Here is a 17,695-nt window from a genome sequence, read left to right on the forward strand (position 1 = left end):
ATGAAGACACAGGGGCTCTGTATTGATTTGCAGAGGCTTCCGTAACAAAACACCACAGACCATAGGGCTTAAACAACAGAAATGAGTTTCCTCACAGTTCTGGAGGCTGGAAGTCAGAGCAAGGCAGGTTTCTCCTGAGGCCTCTCTTCTTGGCTTGTATGTGGCTGTGTTCTCCCTGTGTCTTCACACGGCGTATTAGTCAGGGGTCTCCAGAGAAACAGAGCCAATAGGAGATGCATATATATGTATATGTATGTATATACATATATTTTTTAAAATAAGGAATTGGCTCATATGATTACAAAGACTGACAAGTCTCAAGATCTATAGTCAGCAAGAGACCCAGGAGAGCTGATGACTTAGTTTCAGTCTAAATGCCAGCAGGCTGGAGACCCAAGAAGAGTCCGTGTTTCAGTCTGAGTCTGAAGGCAGGAAAATACCGACGTCCCAGCCCGTGGGCACCAGGCAGGAGACCCTTTTACTGATTACTGAGCTTCTGTTCAATTCAGGCCTTTAACCGATTGGAAGAGGACCACCCAGGCTGGGGAGGGCAGTTGGCTTCACTCAGCCCAATCCAAATGTTCATTTCATCCAGAAACACCCCACAGACACACCCAGAGTAATGTGTGACCAGAAATCTGGTCACCTTATGGCCTAGGCAAGTTGACACATGAGATGAACACGGTGTTCCCGCTGTAGCGGCCCAATTTCCTTATAAGGGTGCCAGTCAGATTGCATTAGGGCCCACCCTAATCCCCACATTTCACCTTCATTCCTCTTTAAAGACCTTATTTCCAAATAAGGTCCCATTTGGAGGTACTGGGGTTACGACGTCAGCATATGAATTCAGGGAGACACTTTTCAGCCTGTGACAGGCCCTGCCAGGCGAAGGGCTCAACTTGCAACCACTCAGGCCCAGGCATCTCCCACCAGAGTCAACTGGGCAAGTGGAGCTACTCAGGTTGGCACGATCTTACCCCTCCGGAAGGAAGGACCTGTCCAACCCGGTGGCTGCCAAGAAACTGCTGAGGTGCAAACAGTCACTTGGGATGGACTCATCTCACGTACTAAATCCAGCAGTTACCAAGAGCAAGAAGTGTTTGTGGTGAGAAGCTCGTAAGGTCTTGACCCAGCAAGAACATTTCCCCGAATCAAATCTCCATGAACCTAACACCGGTTTCCCGCCTCTTGCCACCAGTGGGATCTTGCTAACACAGAAGGCAGCCAGGCAGGAGGAGAGGGCGTAGTGAAAGACTGAGCCAGTGTGGAGCCTGTTGGCACCTGCAACGCTTGCTTTAAATGCTCTCTGTATGGGCCCAATGAGGATCTGCTGACTGAGGCCAGGCAGCCCGTGACTCGCACTAGGAGATCAGCTGCTCTCTCTAAACCAGCCAGATTCAGCTCTGGATGCTTGATTCTCATTCCTTCACTGCACCTATTCTGCTGAGGACAAGTTTCTCAAGGCCCTGCCAGTTTGGTCAACCTGACCCTCTGGGGTATTTCTCACCTACAACCCGCTCCTGAATCTCACCAGCCTGGCGGAAGTGTCTGAGCTAATGCTCGCCATCGCAGGGAATACAGGCCCACATGCAGGTCCTGTCCAGCACACAGGCTCCCCTAACAGTATTCTCATGCTCCCAGGGATTGGCCTCTCCCCGACACGGCACAGTGCTGGTGGGGTGGGAATTCAGAAGCCTGTGCCCCATGGAAGCCCAATGGTCCCTGGAGGCTCTGTCCTGCTTTCTCCTCCTCCACTGACGTCTCAGCACTGCCAAGGGGCAGGACAGGACCTGAACTCGGCCAGTGAAACTCTCCTGAGACTTGACAGCTTGAGTGGCAGCACAGGTCCATGGGCTCCCAGGGAGCCTTTTTCACAGCTGTGAGCCTGCCCTTGGGGGTACAGAGTAGGCGCCCCGGCTCCTAATCCACATCCAGCTTCCTGCTGGTCCCCTGAACTCCCAGGAGTGGCTCAGTAAACTCCCTTTTTGCTGTAGTTGGCCTGTGGCTATTTCTGTTGCCCTCCACCAGAGACTCCATCAGACTTGAGGCACCATCTGCACATCTTTCTCAGGACTCTTCTGCCAAGGACACTGTCTTCCCTACGTGGACTTGAGAAGTCCTCCTCATCCCTCAAGACCCATCACAGCTCTAAAACTCTTAAGAATCCTCTCCTGCTCCCCCAGCTGAAATGATTGCCCCCTCTCTTGAATAATCACCACACTTCATTTCAACTTACTCCATTAAGAAAAAGAAAACCCGCCACTGATTGAATGCCACTGGGTCCCAAGTGTCCCCACACCTGTTAGGTCCTCTTCCCAACCCCAGGATGCTGAGGGTTAGAGTGGAGAAGTGATTTGCTATTGCGGCAGATTCTATTTCCAAACACGGCCACAACCTCATCTCCTGTCCCAAACGCTCTGCCAGAACCTTGCCACTCCTGAGCAGGGGTAGAGTTTAAGTCCCTCGCCATGGGCTTGGGCAGTACTTTTTTGACTGTCCTGGTGAAGATCATGCCACAGAAGTGATGCTGTGTGTCTTCTGACGCCCGGTCATAAAAGGTGGCCATTTCTACTTGGCTCTCTTTCCCTTGGACTGCTTGCCCTTGGGACCCAGCCACCATGTTTTGAGGATGCCCAGGTCACATGGAGAGTCCCGTGCAGGTGTTTTGGCTGCCGGCCCTGACTAAGGTCTCAGCTGTCAGTCAGTAGCATTTGCAAGGTGAGGAAGGGAGTGAGTGGCTGGGTGAGTGTGTGGGCAGGTGAGGCTTCCTAGGAATCCAGCTCCCAGTCGTCTTCAAAGCCCAGCTGACACTGAGTAGAGCAGGCTCTGCCCAAGTTGCAGTTCTATGGGATTTTAAACCACTAAGTTTTGGGGTGATGTGTTACACCGTCATAACAACCGCGACAGTTACATGCAGTCAGAAAGTATTCATTAGTGTGGAGGAGACACGAGATAGTGTAGCTCAGTGGAGTTGGTCACCTGGGTTGATAAACTACACTCCATTTCTGTGACCTTAGGCTGGTCATTTAACCTCTCTGCCTTCAGATTTTCCTTGTCTGAAATATGGAAAAAATAATCGTATCCATTTCACAAGGCTGTTGTGAGGATTAACAGAGATACCACATGTAAAGCCACTTAGCACATATAAACACTCAAAGAAAGTAATTATAATAAATAAAAACAATTTTTTAAAAAAAGTAAATTATGAAAGGAGCCAGTCAGATTGCATTCCCACTTCGCCTGACTTCACAACTGCACTGTCCCCTCAAGCCACAAAGCCACCCAGGGTGCCCCCTGTAGAGCCACTCCTCCCTGGACTGCACTTCCCTGGCCAATAGATGAGGCCCGGGGCATCAGCTGTGTGGGGGGTGCCTGACAGCCTTGGATGAGCCCAGGAAGCTCGGCTAGCTTCCCAGGTGTGTGCTTGGAATCCTGTCCACTGAGCTCCCTTACTGAGCCGGCAGTTTGGGGAGCTAGTCCCAAAGTGAGTTTCTTGATGCTGTGTTTTAGAGATCCCCGGCCTCTGTTCTGTCTAATAGAAGCAATCTGTGAAACCTGCGCATCAGGAGATCAGTTGGCACCTTGTGTGATCAGAACTAGTCCCACATCCCGAACCAGACAACGGCATCTACGGCGTGCTGAAGGTGAGGTTGCAAAGTCAGCGTGTGGGCAGAGTTCCTACCACCCTTGGAAGCCTCTTACTGTGGAGGGCCTGGAACTACACAGACCAAGGGAACAGCACATGTGCGCCTCACCCTCCACTCCAGGATGCCCGGGGCTGCGTCAAGCCACAGGTGTGCCCCCATACCATTTACATGCTCTCCTCTCTGAATCTCTCTTTCTCTCCTCTTTACATTAAAAAAAACACCTGGCTTTTAATATTGAGTGTAGAAAGAATGTGGGGACATGGGACTCTCACCCACTGCTGGTAAGGCTACATACTGCCAGGGCCACTTTGGAAAGCAAGTTCACTAAGCCCAGGAAAGTTGAAGACACTCATGTGCCATCCTGGTACAAACCCTCCATAAATGCCTGCAGTCAAGCACAAGGAGGCAGGGGCAAGGGTGCTCACTGCATCTCTATCTGTAATGTCGAAAAATGGGACATCACCAAAATACACAAGAACAGGAGAGCAGATACTTAGACCAGGGCACGGTTGCACCATGAAATACTATACACCAGTGAAAATGAATCAATGAGATCTATACGTTGCAACCTGGATGAATCTTACCAATAAAATGTTGACTGAAAAAACAAGGTGCACCTTGAAGAGATATCTGCACACCCATGTTCATAGCAGCACTACACACAATAGTGAACAGGTGGGAACAACACAAGCGTCCATTTGTGGATGAAAGGATAAGCAAAACGTGGTCCATACTTACAGTGGAGTATGATTCAGACTTAAAAGGAAGGACATTCTGACTCATGCTACAACATGGATGAACCTTAAGGCTACTCTGCTAAGTGAAATAACAAAATAACAAAAAAACAAATACTGTATTGATTCCATTCATATGAGGTCCCCAGAGCAGTGAAATTCATGGAGAAAGAAAGTAGAATGGTGGCTGTTGGGGGTGAAGGGAGGGGGGAGTTAATGTTTAACGGGTACAGAGTTTGGGAGGATAAAAAAGTTCTGGAGATGGACGGTGGGAATGATTGCACAATAATGTGAATGCACTTAATGCCACTGAATTGTACAATGGTTAAGATGATGGATTTTAATTCTATGTATATTTTACCACAAGTAAAACTTTTAAAAAAGCAACTTGCAGTTTATAATACTATGATCTACAGTTTAAAAACATGTAAAACCATCTTTTGTTTTAGCAACGCTGTAAAAATATGCATGGCAACAGATGAATGGATAAAGAAAACTTGGTATATATATAAATATATATGTAAGTATATATAAGTATGTATAAAAATACATAGAAATATATAAGGATACATAAATATATATAAGTATGTATGTGTATATATATAAATATATGTGTGTGTGTGTATATATATATATAAAATGAAGTACTATTCAGCCATAAATGATATCCAGCCATTTGCAACAACATGGATGGAACTGGAGGTCATGATGTTAAGTGAAATAAGCCAGGTATAGAAAAAAAAATCACATGTTCTCACTTATTTGTGGGATCTAAAAATCAAAACAATTAAACTCATGGACATAGAGACTAGGACAGTTATCAGAGGTTGGGAAGGGTAGTCGGGGGATAGAGGGGGAGGTAGGTATGGTTAATGGGTACAAAAAAATAGAAGGAATGAGTAAGTGAATAAGACTTACTATTTGATAGTACAATAGGGTGACTATAGCCAATAATAACTGAATTATATATTTTAAAAATAATTGAAAGAGTGTAATTGGATTATTTGTAACTCGAAGGATAAATGCTTGAGGGGATGGATACCCTCATTGTGGGGGGAAAGAATGTAGGGACATGGGACTCTCACCCACTGCTGGTAAGGCTACATACTGCCAGGACCACTTTGGAAAGCAAGCTCGCTAAGCCATGAATTCTCCATGAAGTGTGTATTTCACATTGCGTGCCTGTGTCAAAACATCTCATGTACTCCATAAATATATACACTTACTATATACCTACAGCAATTTAAAAAAATGTGCATGGGAAATCTACACACCAAACAAGAGGGACTGTTTAGGCTTAGCTCTGGGGAAGCAGGAAAGGGATCAGATTTGTGGGGTGGCCCACAGGGGCGGTCCACCACATCATTAACAGCTTATTTTGGAAGCTGGGCGATGGGTATACTACTCTCCTCCATATTTTCTTCCCACCTGAACTATTTCATTAACCAAAGTACCCTGAGATCGGCTGGGCTCTGGGAACTTGGGAGAAGGCTCGCCGCCTCCCATAATAGCCTTTGGGCCAGAGCTAAAGAGTCTATAGAGGCACCTCCCCACAACCAAGGCAGAACGCAGAGGCACCCCGTGAAGATTTCTTTCCCTTTGCTAGTTGAAATAAGCGGCTCTGCTCCTTCCCCTGCCCCAGCCTCTGGCAGAGCTCCAGGATTATTTTACATTAATTTAAGATCACTAATGAAGAATAATTAACAGCTTTGAGGGAGCCTGGCACACCCTGTGTTTAGAAGTGGTTAATTATGCATTGTCTGCAAAACACCCCTTTCATACTCTTAAGTTTGGGATCGCCGCTTTAAACAACGGAATATGGCATCAGGCAAGAAGCCAAGTGGCTCCATTTGCAGAGCCTTCCTGGGGAAGGATCCGTTTGGGTGAGGACAGCCGCTTGCAAAGCCTCTACTAAGTGCTGTATATTCAGTGCTTTTCCAGCGTTTACCCTTGAAATCCCCACACAAGGGCCACGAGAGGTGAGCTGAGCATCCCCCTTCCCCCATGTTACACAGCTGTGGAGGAAAAGTGACTTTTCTAAGCTACCTGCCACAGTGAGGTCTGACCACAAAGTCTGAGTTCTTGCCCACCTGGCTGATGCATCATCATTATTTCTGGTCGACAACTGCTGGAAAGATGACTGCCCCCAGCCCTCAGCATGTCATTTAAAAGGGTGGACAGACCAAGCTGCTCAGCTGGCAGCATGCAGTCTCCACAGCTGGACCCCCTGGTTAAATCTCAGTGGCACCACTGACTGGCCATGAGCCTTTGGACAAGCTACTTCTCCCTGTGCCTTGGTTTCTTCACCTGGAAAATGGAAGAATCATGACTCCACTTCGTGGCGTTAGCGTGCAGAGTTGGTGCTTAGAATGAAGCCTCACATGTAGTAGACACTCACTAAGCTTCCCTGCTCCACCTTCCTTTCTAGCTCTTCCCCTGACACACACCTAGGCTTCGGCCTCACCTCTGATCATTTATGCACCATGCCAGGCTTGGTCCCACCCGATACGTTTGTTCATGCTTTGTTTTCCACCCACGGTGCCCGTCCCTGTCTGGAAAATTCCAACTCCCATATCTAGGCCCAGATAAGATGCCACCTCCTGCAGGAAGTCTTCCAATAAGACCTCCCTCAGGCTGCTGGTAATTTGTGCACCCTCTATTTATACCCCATTCTTAACATTCATGAGTTGTTAATAGGTCTTTTCCCTTTGTAGGTTGGGAGCTCCTTAAGGATTAGTCTCATTTGTCTTTCGGGCACAGTCAGGGCTTAAGAACAAGAGCAGAGGCTCTGATTAAGAACCTCCATAGGTCAGGGGAGGGGACAAAGAGCACTCTCACGGGTTCCCCCTAGAGCCTAAGCCAGGCCTCTCACACTTGGACCACGTGGCCCCCAGAGTGTGACTCTCAGCTTGCCACTTGCCCGCTAAGATCCTTCATGGGCTCCCCGCTGAATGCAGGACAAGGCCCAGGCTCTGGTCCTGAGCCCCAGCCCTGGAACCCCTTCCCAGCTCCATGGCCTTTTGCCATGACCCAAAGACACCCTTCCTTTTTAAAGCCTCTGGGTTTTTCCCACGTGGTTTCCTCTCTGTCTGGAACACCTGTGCTCCCCATCTCAGCCCGGCAAACTCCTCCAGACACTTCACTGCCTGGCTCAGCTGTCACCTCCTCCATGAAGCCCCCGTACCCAGCCCTGCTCCTCTGTCATGACTCTGACCACGACTCATGCCTGGCTAGCTGAGCCCTGTGGAGCAGGGTCTGTCCCTCATTTGTCCCTGCCTGGCCCAGGACTCCAGCGTCGGCATGGGCTAAGACTGCAGACATTCAAGAGAGATTGCATGTCGAGACAGGAAAGACAGCGGTCAGATCCCGTGGCCACTCTTCTGCAGTTGCCTGCCCTCTGGTTTTACTCTGCTCACATGTGCACAAGGGCTTTAGTGCTTCTTTTGCAGGAGGGATGAGGATGAACAATTAAGTATATAAAGTGCCCCACCGCGGTTGGACACTGAATCACTGACAGCCGGACGTGCCCTCCTGAGGCCACATGAACAAGCCTGGGGGCGGGGGTGGGGTGAAAGGCTGCACCACAGCACTCAGGGCCCACTGGGTGTCGGGCTCCTCTCTGATGTGGCTTGCACTAATCAGACGCAGGACAGGCCACTCTCGCTGGCACCCTCCCAAGAGCAGGGACTTCCTTTCTACAGCTGCCGTGAGACCCTCCGTGCCCGCCCCCTTTGGAGAAAGCCCACTGGAAGGAAGAAGAAAAGCTCCCACACTTTCCCAGAATTGCTCGTATGCTAATGGCCGCAGACTTCACAGAGTGTGAAATCAGGAAAAACTAATTCCCTCAGAATAGACGGGACAATTCCCTCCTCCAGGTCTTTAATAACACGCCGTTCAAGGTGACCATGGCGACGGCTCCATGATGATCTCCCGCTGGCCCGGATGCGGGTCTTTCTTTACCAAGGTGTGCACTGGACAGAACACACATGCTCGGAAGAACCTGCTGGGGGTATGAACATTTGGGCTTGCGGTGCCTGCAGCCCCTGTCACCTCAGGGAGCAGTCCTCAAATCCATGTCATCAAATTCGAATCCCTACAGATGGGAAACAGGCTTAAAGAGGGAAAGTGACTCGCTCAAGATCGCGCAGCCAGGAAAGGGACTGAACTTCGGACTCCTGATCTCCTGACCAGGGGACCCCCAACTCTGCCTCCCCAAACTTGTGCTTAGGGAGGAGGCAGGCCAACCCTTGAGTCATCCAGCCCACGAGGTTGGAGCAAGTGTGCTGGGAAAGAGCAGGCCAGGGACCCCGGGCCGGTGCAGCTTCCCTGCCTAGGGCTCACCCCGGCAGCAAGGAACAATGAAACACAGTGCCTGGCCACAGAGCAGTCCAGGGTGACCCTTTCTCTGCAGAAACTCTACCAGTTTCAGGCCAGAGGGAGAGGAAAGAATAGTTAAGCCCAGTTGCAAAGTGAACCATGACAAATGCTGCCGCTGGTCTTGGCCAGTGACGGGCACCCTCTGCCAAGAGGAGGAAGCCCTGCAATCAGGCAGGATTGGGGCGAACTTTCTCTCCAGGCCTCGTTGCCCTAGTGGCCAAGGCTCTCCCCAGAGGGTCGACTTACCTTTTGTAGGCTCCATGCAGGGGCTGTAGGCACAGGAACTGCCAGTAATCCAGGCAAAAGGCCTTGAACTTGAGCATTTTCACCTTTTGGTCTCCAGCTGGACCACAGTAACGTCTCCGCGGAGACACGGAGAGGGGCTGGTGGGAGGTGGAGAACCGGCTGCTTCGGCCCGCCCTGGTCCCTGCCACGGCGGCCCTCACTCACATGGCCCAGCCCGCCCGGCGCGGCTTGTAGTGTACACGCCTCCAATACAAAGAGCAGCCAGCACAAAAGCCTAGCAACTCATTCACGCAGCTCGCCTGGCCCGGCTCATGCTGCTGCTGTCTCTGTTAGCTGGTGTATCTGAGGGCTTCCCTGGGGGTCCCTGTGACACACCAAGGCAGCTCTGGCTGTATCAAGTTGTGGGGGCCCCCAGCCCATCATCCTGGGGGGCCTGGATGCTGGGGCTCCTGACAGTGGCTCTGCAAGTCTGTTCTTCCAACCAGGCCCTGGGGCTCCGGGTGGTGGGGCCGGCACTGGCTGGGCAGTCCTACACCCGCCTGGCTGGCCCAGAGGGGCTGAGGCCAGGAAGACCCAGGGAGAGCAGGTAGGGAGGGGGCCAGATGACAGGCAAACACTGGCCTCTTTTGCCAGATAAATTACGTTTGGCGGAAACCCTGTTCGGCCTGTGCGAGGGAAAACTCACCATGTAGCCACATGGTGCTTGGGGTGGGGGCAGCTGGGCTCTGAAAGGCAGGCGAAGGAAGACTGACAGGGTCGCCCAGCGCCTGCTGTTGCCTGGGCGACAGGGACACATTGATAAAATCTAAAATGGAACCGCTATGACAGCCGCTCATTGGCTGCCGGCAGGGGAATCCTGTCGCTAACCAGGGAGGGGAGCGGCTGAGCTGCAGGGCCACAGACAACCAGGCGCATTGTTGGGCAGAGGGACCCCAGGCAGAATGGGTGGCCCCACAGGCCAGGGGACCTGGCAGTCACAGACAATAGGAGAGGAGTCCCTGGCCCAGCCTCACCTCTCCCCTTGTATCTCCCGGGATCTGGCTGGTCCCGGCGTCTGCTCCAACCCTCCCGTGGCCCATTCCCCACACACCAGCCACCCGAAAGTCTGAGGCTCTGACTCCCAGATACACTAGCCACCCTCACCCCCATGAATCCGGCACACCCTTGAGTTCCATGCAGTCTGCTCTCAGGTGCGCCTCCTGCAGCTCCACTCCTCCTGGTCAGTCAGGTCCCACTCCAGCACCCCTCGTGTCTAAGCTATAGCAGCTCAGCCCCCTTCAGCCACTACCCTGTCTGATTCTTTCCACGGGACACCCCTTCCTCTGAAAGGATCCTGCTTTTGCATGTTTACTTGTTAACTGTCTTTCTCCTGACTACAAGCAACTACTCCAGGGCAGGGGCCACATCTCTTTTAAGGGCCGGCCCACGGGAGGAGCCTCGATAATCATTTGTGGAAGGAAGAAAGGATCTTGTATAGTGTGTGAAAGGCTCTCAGAGGCACCACACTCACCCCCTGGCTGCTTTGGGGCCCACGTTTGCACAACCTGACATCATTTGCAAAGCAGTGGTCACACTCCATTCAGACGAGGAGGTCTTGCTACCTCCCCACTCCCTCTCAGATGAGGAAACAGAGGCACAGAGAAGACCCCATCCCCAGAGGTGTGCACACAGAGCCCAGGAGCTGCTGCCCAGGAGGGATGACATCCAGGCTGTCGGATGGGAGCTGGTGCCACAAAAAAGACAAGGCTCTGTGTGCCTCTAGCAAGGCTGCTCAGCTTCCAAGGGCCAGGCTGGGAACCAGAGGCCTGATCCCACCCCGTGCAAAGCCAAAGAACAAAGTCTCCCGCCTCAGGTGGCATTTTCTCAGTGTCATTAGCAAAAATGCTGCTTCTAGAGCAATGGTTCTCAACCAGAGGCGTCTGGGTCATCCCCCCACCCCCAGGGACATCTGGTAATGTCTGGAGAAATTTTGGTTGTCACAAATGGGGAGAGAGTACCAGCATCTAGTGGCATTTAGATGTCACTAAACACCTTACCATGCACAGGACAGCCCCCACACCAGAGAAAGGTCCTGCCCAAAATGTCAGTAGTACCAAGGTTGGGAGGCCCTGTCTGTAGTCACTTTCCCTTGGAGGTACCCATCCTGGATGGCTGGAGAGGGAAAGCTTTCCAAACGGCTGGGTCCAAGCCTCCTATAGTACAGTCGGGGAGTGCGAGGCCAGAGGTAAAGGGGGATGCCCAGTGTCATGGGAATGGACCCAGGCTGGACGCAAGATACCCCAACTTGGGCTGATAACTGGGGGCGGGCAGGGGAGAGGCGATCTGCCGAGTGTGATGAGCCTGTTTGGCAAGGTAGCACAGGCGAGGCCAGCAGCCCTGAAGTGCTGCCCACTCCTCCCCCACCCCCCCAACACCCCCGGAGAAGGACATTAGCTTCCCTCTCACGCCTGTGGCAGAGGAAGCCGGCTGTGCCTTTGAAAGGCGGCAATTACTGGCTGGGACCTTTGTTTCTGAATTCCTAGGCTGTGCACAGGCCTCCAGAACATCCGAAGGCTGGGATTCTCAGAAGCTTGCCCCCAGCAGCAGAGCTGGTGCCTCCACTGCACAAAAAGGGCACGAGTTCTGGTAGCGGCGGGGGCCCTGGGCCCTAGTCCTGGACCTGGCACCAGTGCTCTTCCGGTCTCTAGGTCTCAGGTATCCTCATCTGTGAAAGGGGAACATTGATCCTGGCCCTGTCTGTGTCTGAGGCTGCTGTGAGGGTTGGGAGTCAGGATGCATGCCAAGGCAAGATGGCAGGATGGGGCAGGCCCCACTTAGCATCTGCCTCCTGGCCACTCCTCCAGGCATGCTCCACCCCAGGGCCTCTGCACCACTGTTCCCACCAGACTGTTGGGATGCTCCTCACCCCTCCTGTGTTTCCAGGCCCAGAGGCCTTCCCTGGCCACCCTCCCATCTCTGTCTACTCCCTTCACCTGGATTTATTTTCTCCATAGCTGTTGTCACCACTTGACACGTTATGTTAAAAACCAATTTCTTTTTCTGCTTGCTGCCTGTGCTCCTGCCTGCCACAGATGCTCTGTGAAGGCAGCAGGACTGCTCAACGAGGGATCCTGAGTGCCCGACACCCACAGGTGCTCAGGAAATGTGGCTGAATGCAGGGGGGGAAACAGCAGAGATGAGGGGCTCCTACAGCCTCTGCTCTGACCCCTGCTCTGTCCTCCAGGGAGTGAGGCACTGGGGCATTGGCTCTGAGGTCAAGTGTGGCTCCATCCGATGGAGGGCTGTGCAGTGAGACCCAAGTGGGCAGGAGCACAGAACCTGCTCAGCCCCCACACATCCTAGAACAAAGAGTCCCATCCACACTCTCTGCATACCAGAACTTTCCCAGGCTGGCCTCAAGCAGGGTGCCTGACTGACCAGCCGGCGGAGTGGACAATTCAGACGGAGCTGCAGTGGCGCCCGTGGCATGGGTGGGTGATGCAGAGGCCAGGCTCAGCCCCTACAGGAGCCTCCTCAGCCTCCTTCCCTGGGGCCACCCTGACACAGGCACCCACACACCTGCTGGCACCCTGAGCCATCCCATCAGGGGTGAGAGTGTGTGTACCAGTGTGAGCCCACAAGCACATATGTGTCAAAATGGGGGCTGTGTGTGTGCCCATGTGCAAAAGTGACAATGCTAGCATTTGACTACAGGAAGAACTGGTTGTGGCAATGTTCTGGAGTCTGTGTGTATACGTGTGTGCATGTGAGATTGTGCAATGGGCACATGAGGAGCTATGAGTATGAGGGCAGGGAGTGTGCTACGGTGTTGGGCAGTATTCACACCAGGATACCCAAATGTTCAAATCCTGGCTCTGCCCCCGCAGTCTCAAAGCCTGAGCAGGTGACGTCTGTGGAGCGGGCTAACAATAGCCCTGACTTGCTGGGCCATGAGAACTGTCAGCTTTCACTAAGCAAAGGAAGTACTGTTATGATGATATGTGGGTGTGACTGTGGAGTGTCCGTGCAGAGGATCAGGTGACTGCGTGAGCGTGTTGCTCATGTGTGTACACGTGTGTACCACTTGGCTGTGTCCTCCAGGAGCGCACGCGGCAGGGCTGCCAGCCCCTAGCTGGCTCAGAGAAGCAGGGCCCAGATGGCCACCCCCTCGCTCCCTGCAGCCCAGAGTTTCAGAGTCGGTCGCTCTGACATCTCCTTCCTGTATAGCATCTGCTGCAACCCCGACACGTGGGGCCCAGCCCTTGGTTGCTGTCTCTAGGGACAGGGCCTACGACCTTGTGAGTCTCTTTTTGGGCTTATTCAAAAACCCCCTCTCACAGAAGCCAAGCTCTTTAGCAGGACGAAGCTCCCTCCCAAACCTCCCCCAACTCCCCTCCTCCCTATCCATGACCCGGCCACATCCACCCTGCACAGGTCCTTACACAGGGTGCTCCCTTCCAGGACCCCTTGTCTCCCACCCTCCAAACAGGGGACCAGTCAACTTCTAGTCACCTCTACAACGCAGCACAGATGTCCCCTCCTCTCCAATTCACATCGATGCACCGAACACAGCCCTCTAAGCCACCTCCACTGCCAGGACAGTCTGCCTGTCACTTGTCTTCTTGCCCACGAGACTGGAACAAGGATCTGCTGGCTTCCAATCAAGGGAGCTCTCCTCTAAGCGCAGTCTCCAATATTTTTTGTGTGTGTGTGAAAACAGAAAATGCTCTTTTTGGAAGACATCAAGATACAAAGCACACGGAAGCAGAGACCCTCAGACACCCCGGCTCCCACCAAGCGCAGCTGCACACCAATAGAAACCAACAGGCTTCTCCCCTGGGCTGCAGCCTTGGTCGTCATGGGAACTGCCGGCTGCAGGCTGGTCCTTGGGAGACCCACCAGCCTTGGATCTCGGAAGAACTATCAGCTGCAGCCTGATCCTCCGAGGGGCCTTCAGCTGAGCTCTGGTCTTTGGGGGCGGAACTTCGACTGCAGTCCTGGTCTTTGGGGGGACCTTGATTTGAGGGGAAACCACTTCAAGCTGTAGAACCTCTCAGGGGACATATCAGTAGTACCTCTGGCCCTTGGGGGAATTTCAGGGCCAAATGGTGGAGCTAATTTCCCCCGATGGGCTCTTGGAGGCCTGTCCCTGGGTACAGATGGGCAGTGAGGACCCAAGGACATCCTGGGGCAGGCTGGGGTGGACGGCAAGACAGTACCTGTAGCGGTCAGTGGAGAGGCTGCTTCCGGTGTCCAGGGAGCTCCTGAGGTGGCAAAAGCGAGACAGGGTTACTTATGGTCCCACACACACAGCAAACCCCTTGGGGGCCATGTCCACTCAGGCCCCAGCAGGTGTCCCAGGACAGGTCCTGGGGCAACTGAGCAGCCCTGGGAAGAGCGTCTGCCCCACATGCAAGAAACCATGTGCTTTCTTTCCCCCTGCTGGGTCAACTGAGAAGCTGCCTTGTCTCTACCCCATGGCAATGTCAAGTCCCACTGCCCCCTGTTCAGATGAGGCTCAAGGAGAGGAAGCGCAGTGGGCAGGGTTAAAGGTTCTCTCTTGCTGGACCCAGACTTAACCTCGGGTATGTTTGACCTGAGCCACCATGCTCCTTCCCCAAAGAGCCCTGCACCAGGAATCTCAGCAGACCCATGGGTTTGGGCCCACCCAGCCTCCATGCCATGCCGGGAGACCAGGGGCCCTGCAGCCCTGATTTCCTGCCCAGAGACTCGGTGTCCAGCTCTGGATCTGGGCCCAGGAGCCTGGGTCCTGCCTCCTGCCTTTGACCAAGTTCGGTCTGTGCTATGGGGTGTGGGCCTGGAGCCAGCCCAACTAGGATCACATCCCACCTCCACCCATGACTAGCCATAGACTTGGTGCCTGTCCCCTCACCTCTCTGTGCCTCAGTTTCCTCATGTGTAAAATGGGAGTAGGAAAAGCAGATCTCTCACAGCGGCAACTAATGCATCTGAAAGGACTGTCTCTTGTCTGCTCTGCCTGGCAGCACACCCCACATTCTATGTCTTCAGGGCGTGGAGTGATGCTTTCCTAGAGGATGGGGGGCCCCATCCCCACAACATTGCCTGTACCTGCCCACCTGGAGAACATCAGCTATGACACAGAACTCATCCCTAGAGACCGTGCCCTTGGAATACCCTCTCCTCCAATGCCACCTGCCTTCCGGCATGGGGCATCCACACCCCCCATCGCTGCCTTACATGCTTCTCCCCACCTGAGGCCTTAGAAGTCCAGGGCACAGGTCAAGCCTGGGCCTATGTCTGGCCACAGTGGGGTTTGACATTCTGGGCCCATGCTGGGTGCCTGCCATGGGTCATCCCAGCTTTAGCCTCCGTTTCCCTACTTGCTCTCCTACAAGAGCCCTGCTGGACACACCCCTGGAAGGAGGCTGACCTTCCTTCCCGTGTCCCATGTTGGCCTGTGATTCTGCTACTTCCTGTCTAGCTGCCATCATGGCCGCTGGTAGATCCCATGTTCAGCAAATTCGAATCCCCAATGCCAGGCCCTGCTCCACACGCCATCCCTTAGGGACTCCCGTCCACAGCATAATGCCTCCTTCTTCTCCAGCCCCAGCAGAAGAGGCCACAGGTGGCACCCCTCTCCCCTTGAGCCAGAACCCACCCAGGGCCACACGCCATGGGCTCAGCAGCTCTACCTGTGTGGCAGCCATGCCTTGCCAAAGCTCATGAAGAAAAGAAGACATGAGGGGTGGTGCCAGGACGCTGTGAGCTCACTTCCTGGACTGGTCACAGTCCTGTGCCCAATCTGGGATGGGCAACAGGTTTTATAGGAGGGAGAGCTAGCGGGTTGGCAAGCAGGCCTTCCCTGCCTTCCAGTGCCAGAACCCACACTGGGCATGGTGAGGAATTTTGGCCTTCAGGGAGTCCTGGATCTGGACAAGAGGACCCAGCCCTCCATCCCCCAGCCTGGCCGCTCAGCTGCACACGAGCCACATGAGATGATACCAATACGATGTGATGAAGATACCGCAAAATGGTGCCAGGTTCCTGGGCCCCACAGGCAGAGCTCACTGTTCCCAGGCTCAGGGCTGCCCTGCCACAACCATAGAGATTCAACTCCCCAGCTCTGTTCTCACTCTGGCCACATCATGACAAACATAGCAATATCTTCCCCTACTGCAGGGAGCCCACCTCAGGCTGTGTTCTTCCCACACACTTCCTCATCCGACCCTTGCATTAACCTTATGAGGTGCATGGAATCATGTTCCCACTTCACAGAGGCTGAAGGTATGGCTCAGGGAGACCCCATACACGGAACACCATTCCATTCCCTGCCTCCTTACCCAGACGCAAACTCCTAATCACCCTTCAAAACCCTGCTCAAATGTCAACCCCTTTCTCTGTCTACCTTGCACCCTCCCTCAGCGGACTCCTTTCTTCTTTCTTCCTTTCCTGTCTCCCTCCTCTTTCCTTTCTTTCTTCTCCTCTCTCTCACTTCCCTAATAACAGCAAATATTTTTTGAGCAGTTTCTAAGTGGCAGGAGTGTTAACACTTCACAGGTATTAACTCATTGAGCCATGCAACAGAGGTACAGTCACACCCTACATGCTGTGGTACACGGGTCCAAGGAACTGAGCTGTGTGCAATACTCTCTCTCCAACCAGACAGTACGGTCGCCGAAGTCTGCATGTGAAGACGGGAAACTGTCAGGTGGATGCAGTGTGCCCTCGCAGGCCTGCTGTGGCCCAGTGCTGAACCCCACAGCAGGCAGTGGCCCCTGCCTGCCCTCTCCACTTCTCCCCACCTGTGTACCTGCACCCCCACCCCCCCCGCCCCAGAAATCCTGTGTGGCCTGGAACACTCAGCAGTTCCTCCCACCAGCTACCTCGGTGCCCCGCCCCTCCAAGACAGCATAGCTAGGACTGGCTCTGAATGGAGACCCTCCCTCTGTCAACTGCCTTGTTGGGTCCAAGTTGTCTGCAGCCTTGTCCAGCCAAGACTAAGGCCTTGTTCTCCCTGCCGTCCTTTTTCATCACTCAGCACAGTAGTGCACAGGCCAGGAACAGGCCCCAGCAAAAAAGGCCCAGAGTGAGGGTGCACAGGGTCCCCAGAGAGAACCCACAGCCCAGCAGTCCTGAATTTGGAACCAACCCCAACTGGTGTGTGCCCGGGGATAGCAATAACCAATAACAGCGCGCACCTCCCAGAGCTGTTGAGAAATGAGATAGTGCCCATAAAGTAAAAGGGCTTTGCAAACCAGAAAACGCCATTGCATGCACATTTGAGATACATCATTATTATCATTACATAGACTAGTGTATATTGAGACGTAAGAGCTTAAAGGTTAACACGAGTTCTAGAGCCAAGAGGGCCAGGGTTCAAATCCCAGCTGTGCCACCTACTAGCTGAGTGCCCTTGGGCAAGTTAACTAATCTCTCTGTGCCCCATTTTAGCTTTTTCATCTGTAATGTTTTGGGAAGATTGAACAGGTTAATACATTTAAAAGGCTTAAAACAGTGCCAAGAACAGAGTCGGCATTCCATAAAAGCTAGCTCTGACTAGGACAGGACTCAAAAGATTTGTATGATATTCAATATACCTTATATTGTATTATATTACATATATTAATGTGTGATACCAACAACATACAAATAAAATATGTTATATTAACATGCACACATATTTTTTAACATGTTAACTCTATATTAATAGATATTTGTTATATATATGAA

At 52.8% G+C, this 17,695-nt stretch overlaps 1 protein-coding gene across 7 annotated transcripts in view; it reads right to left on the reverse strand.

The window, feature by feature from the left end:
• The window catches only part of IQSEC1 (IQ motif and Sec7 domain ArfGEF 1), a 397,805-nt gene that overhangs the window by 139,472 nt on the left and 240,638 nt on the right, over positions 1-17,695 (reverse strand). For 4 of the 7 annotated variants that reach the window (XM_054551247.2, XM_054551251.2, XM_054551253.2 and 1 more), the window contains one exon: positions 14,203-14,247. The exons of 1 other annotated variant lie outside the window; for it this stretch is intronic. In XM_054551247.2, the coding sequence (XP_054407222.1) occupies positions 14,203-14,247 (45 nt within the window). Of the gene's footprint in view, positions 1-9,004; positions 11,376-13,495; positions 14,072-14,202; positions 14,248-17,695 lie in introns of those variants that run through there. 2 more of the 7 variants (XM_054551254.2, XM_054551248.2) reach the window with 2 other exon arrangements.

Source organism: Pongo abelii, chromosome 2, assembly GCF_028885655.2.
Source record: "Pongo abelii isolate AG06213 chromosome 2, NHGRI_mPonAbe1-v2.0_pri, whole genome shotgun sequence".
Taxonomy (NCBI): domain Eukaryota; kingdom Metazoa; phylum Chordata; class Mammalia; order Primates; family Hominidae; genus Pongo; species Pongo abelii.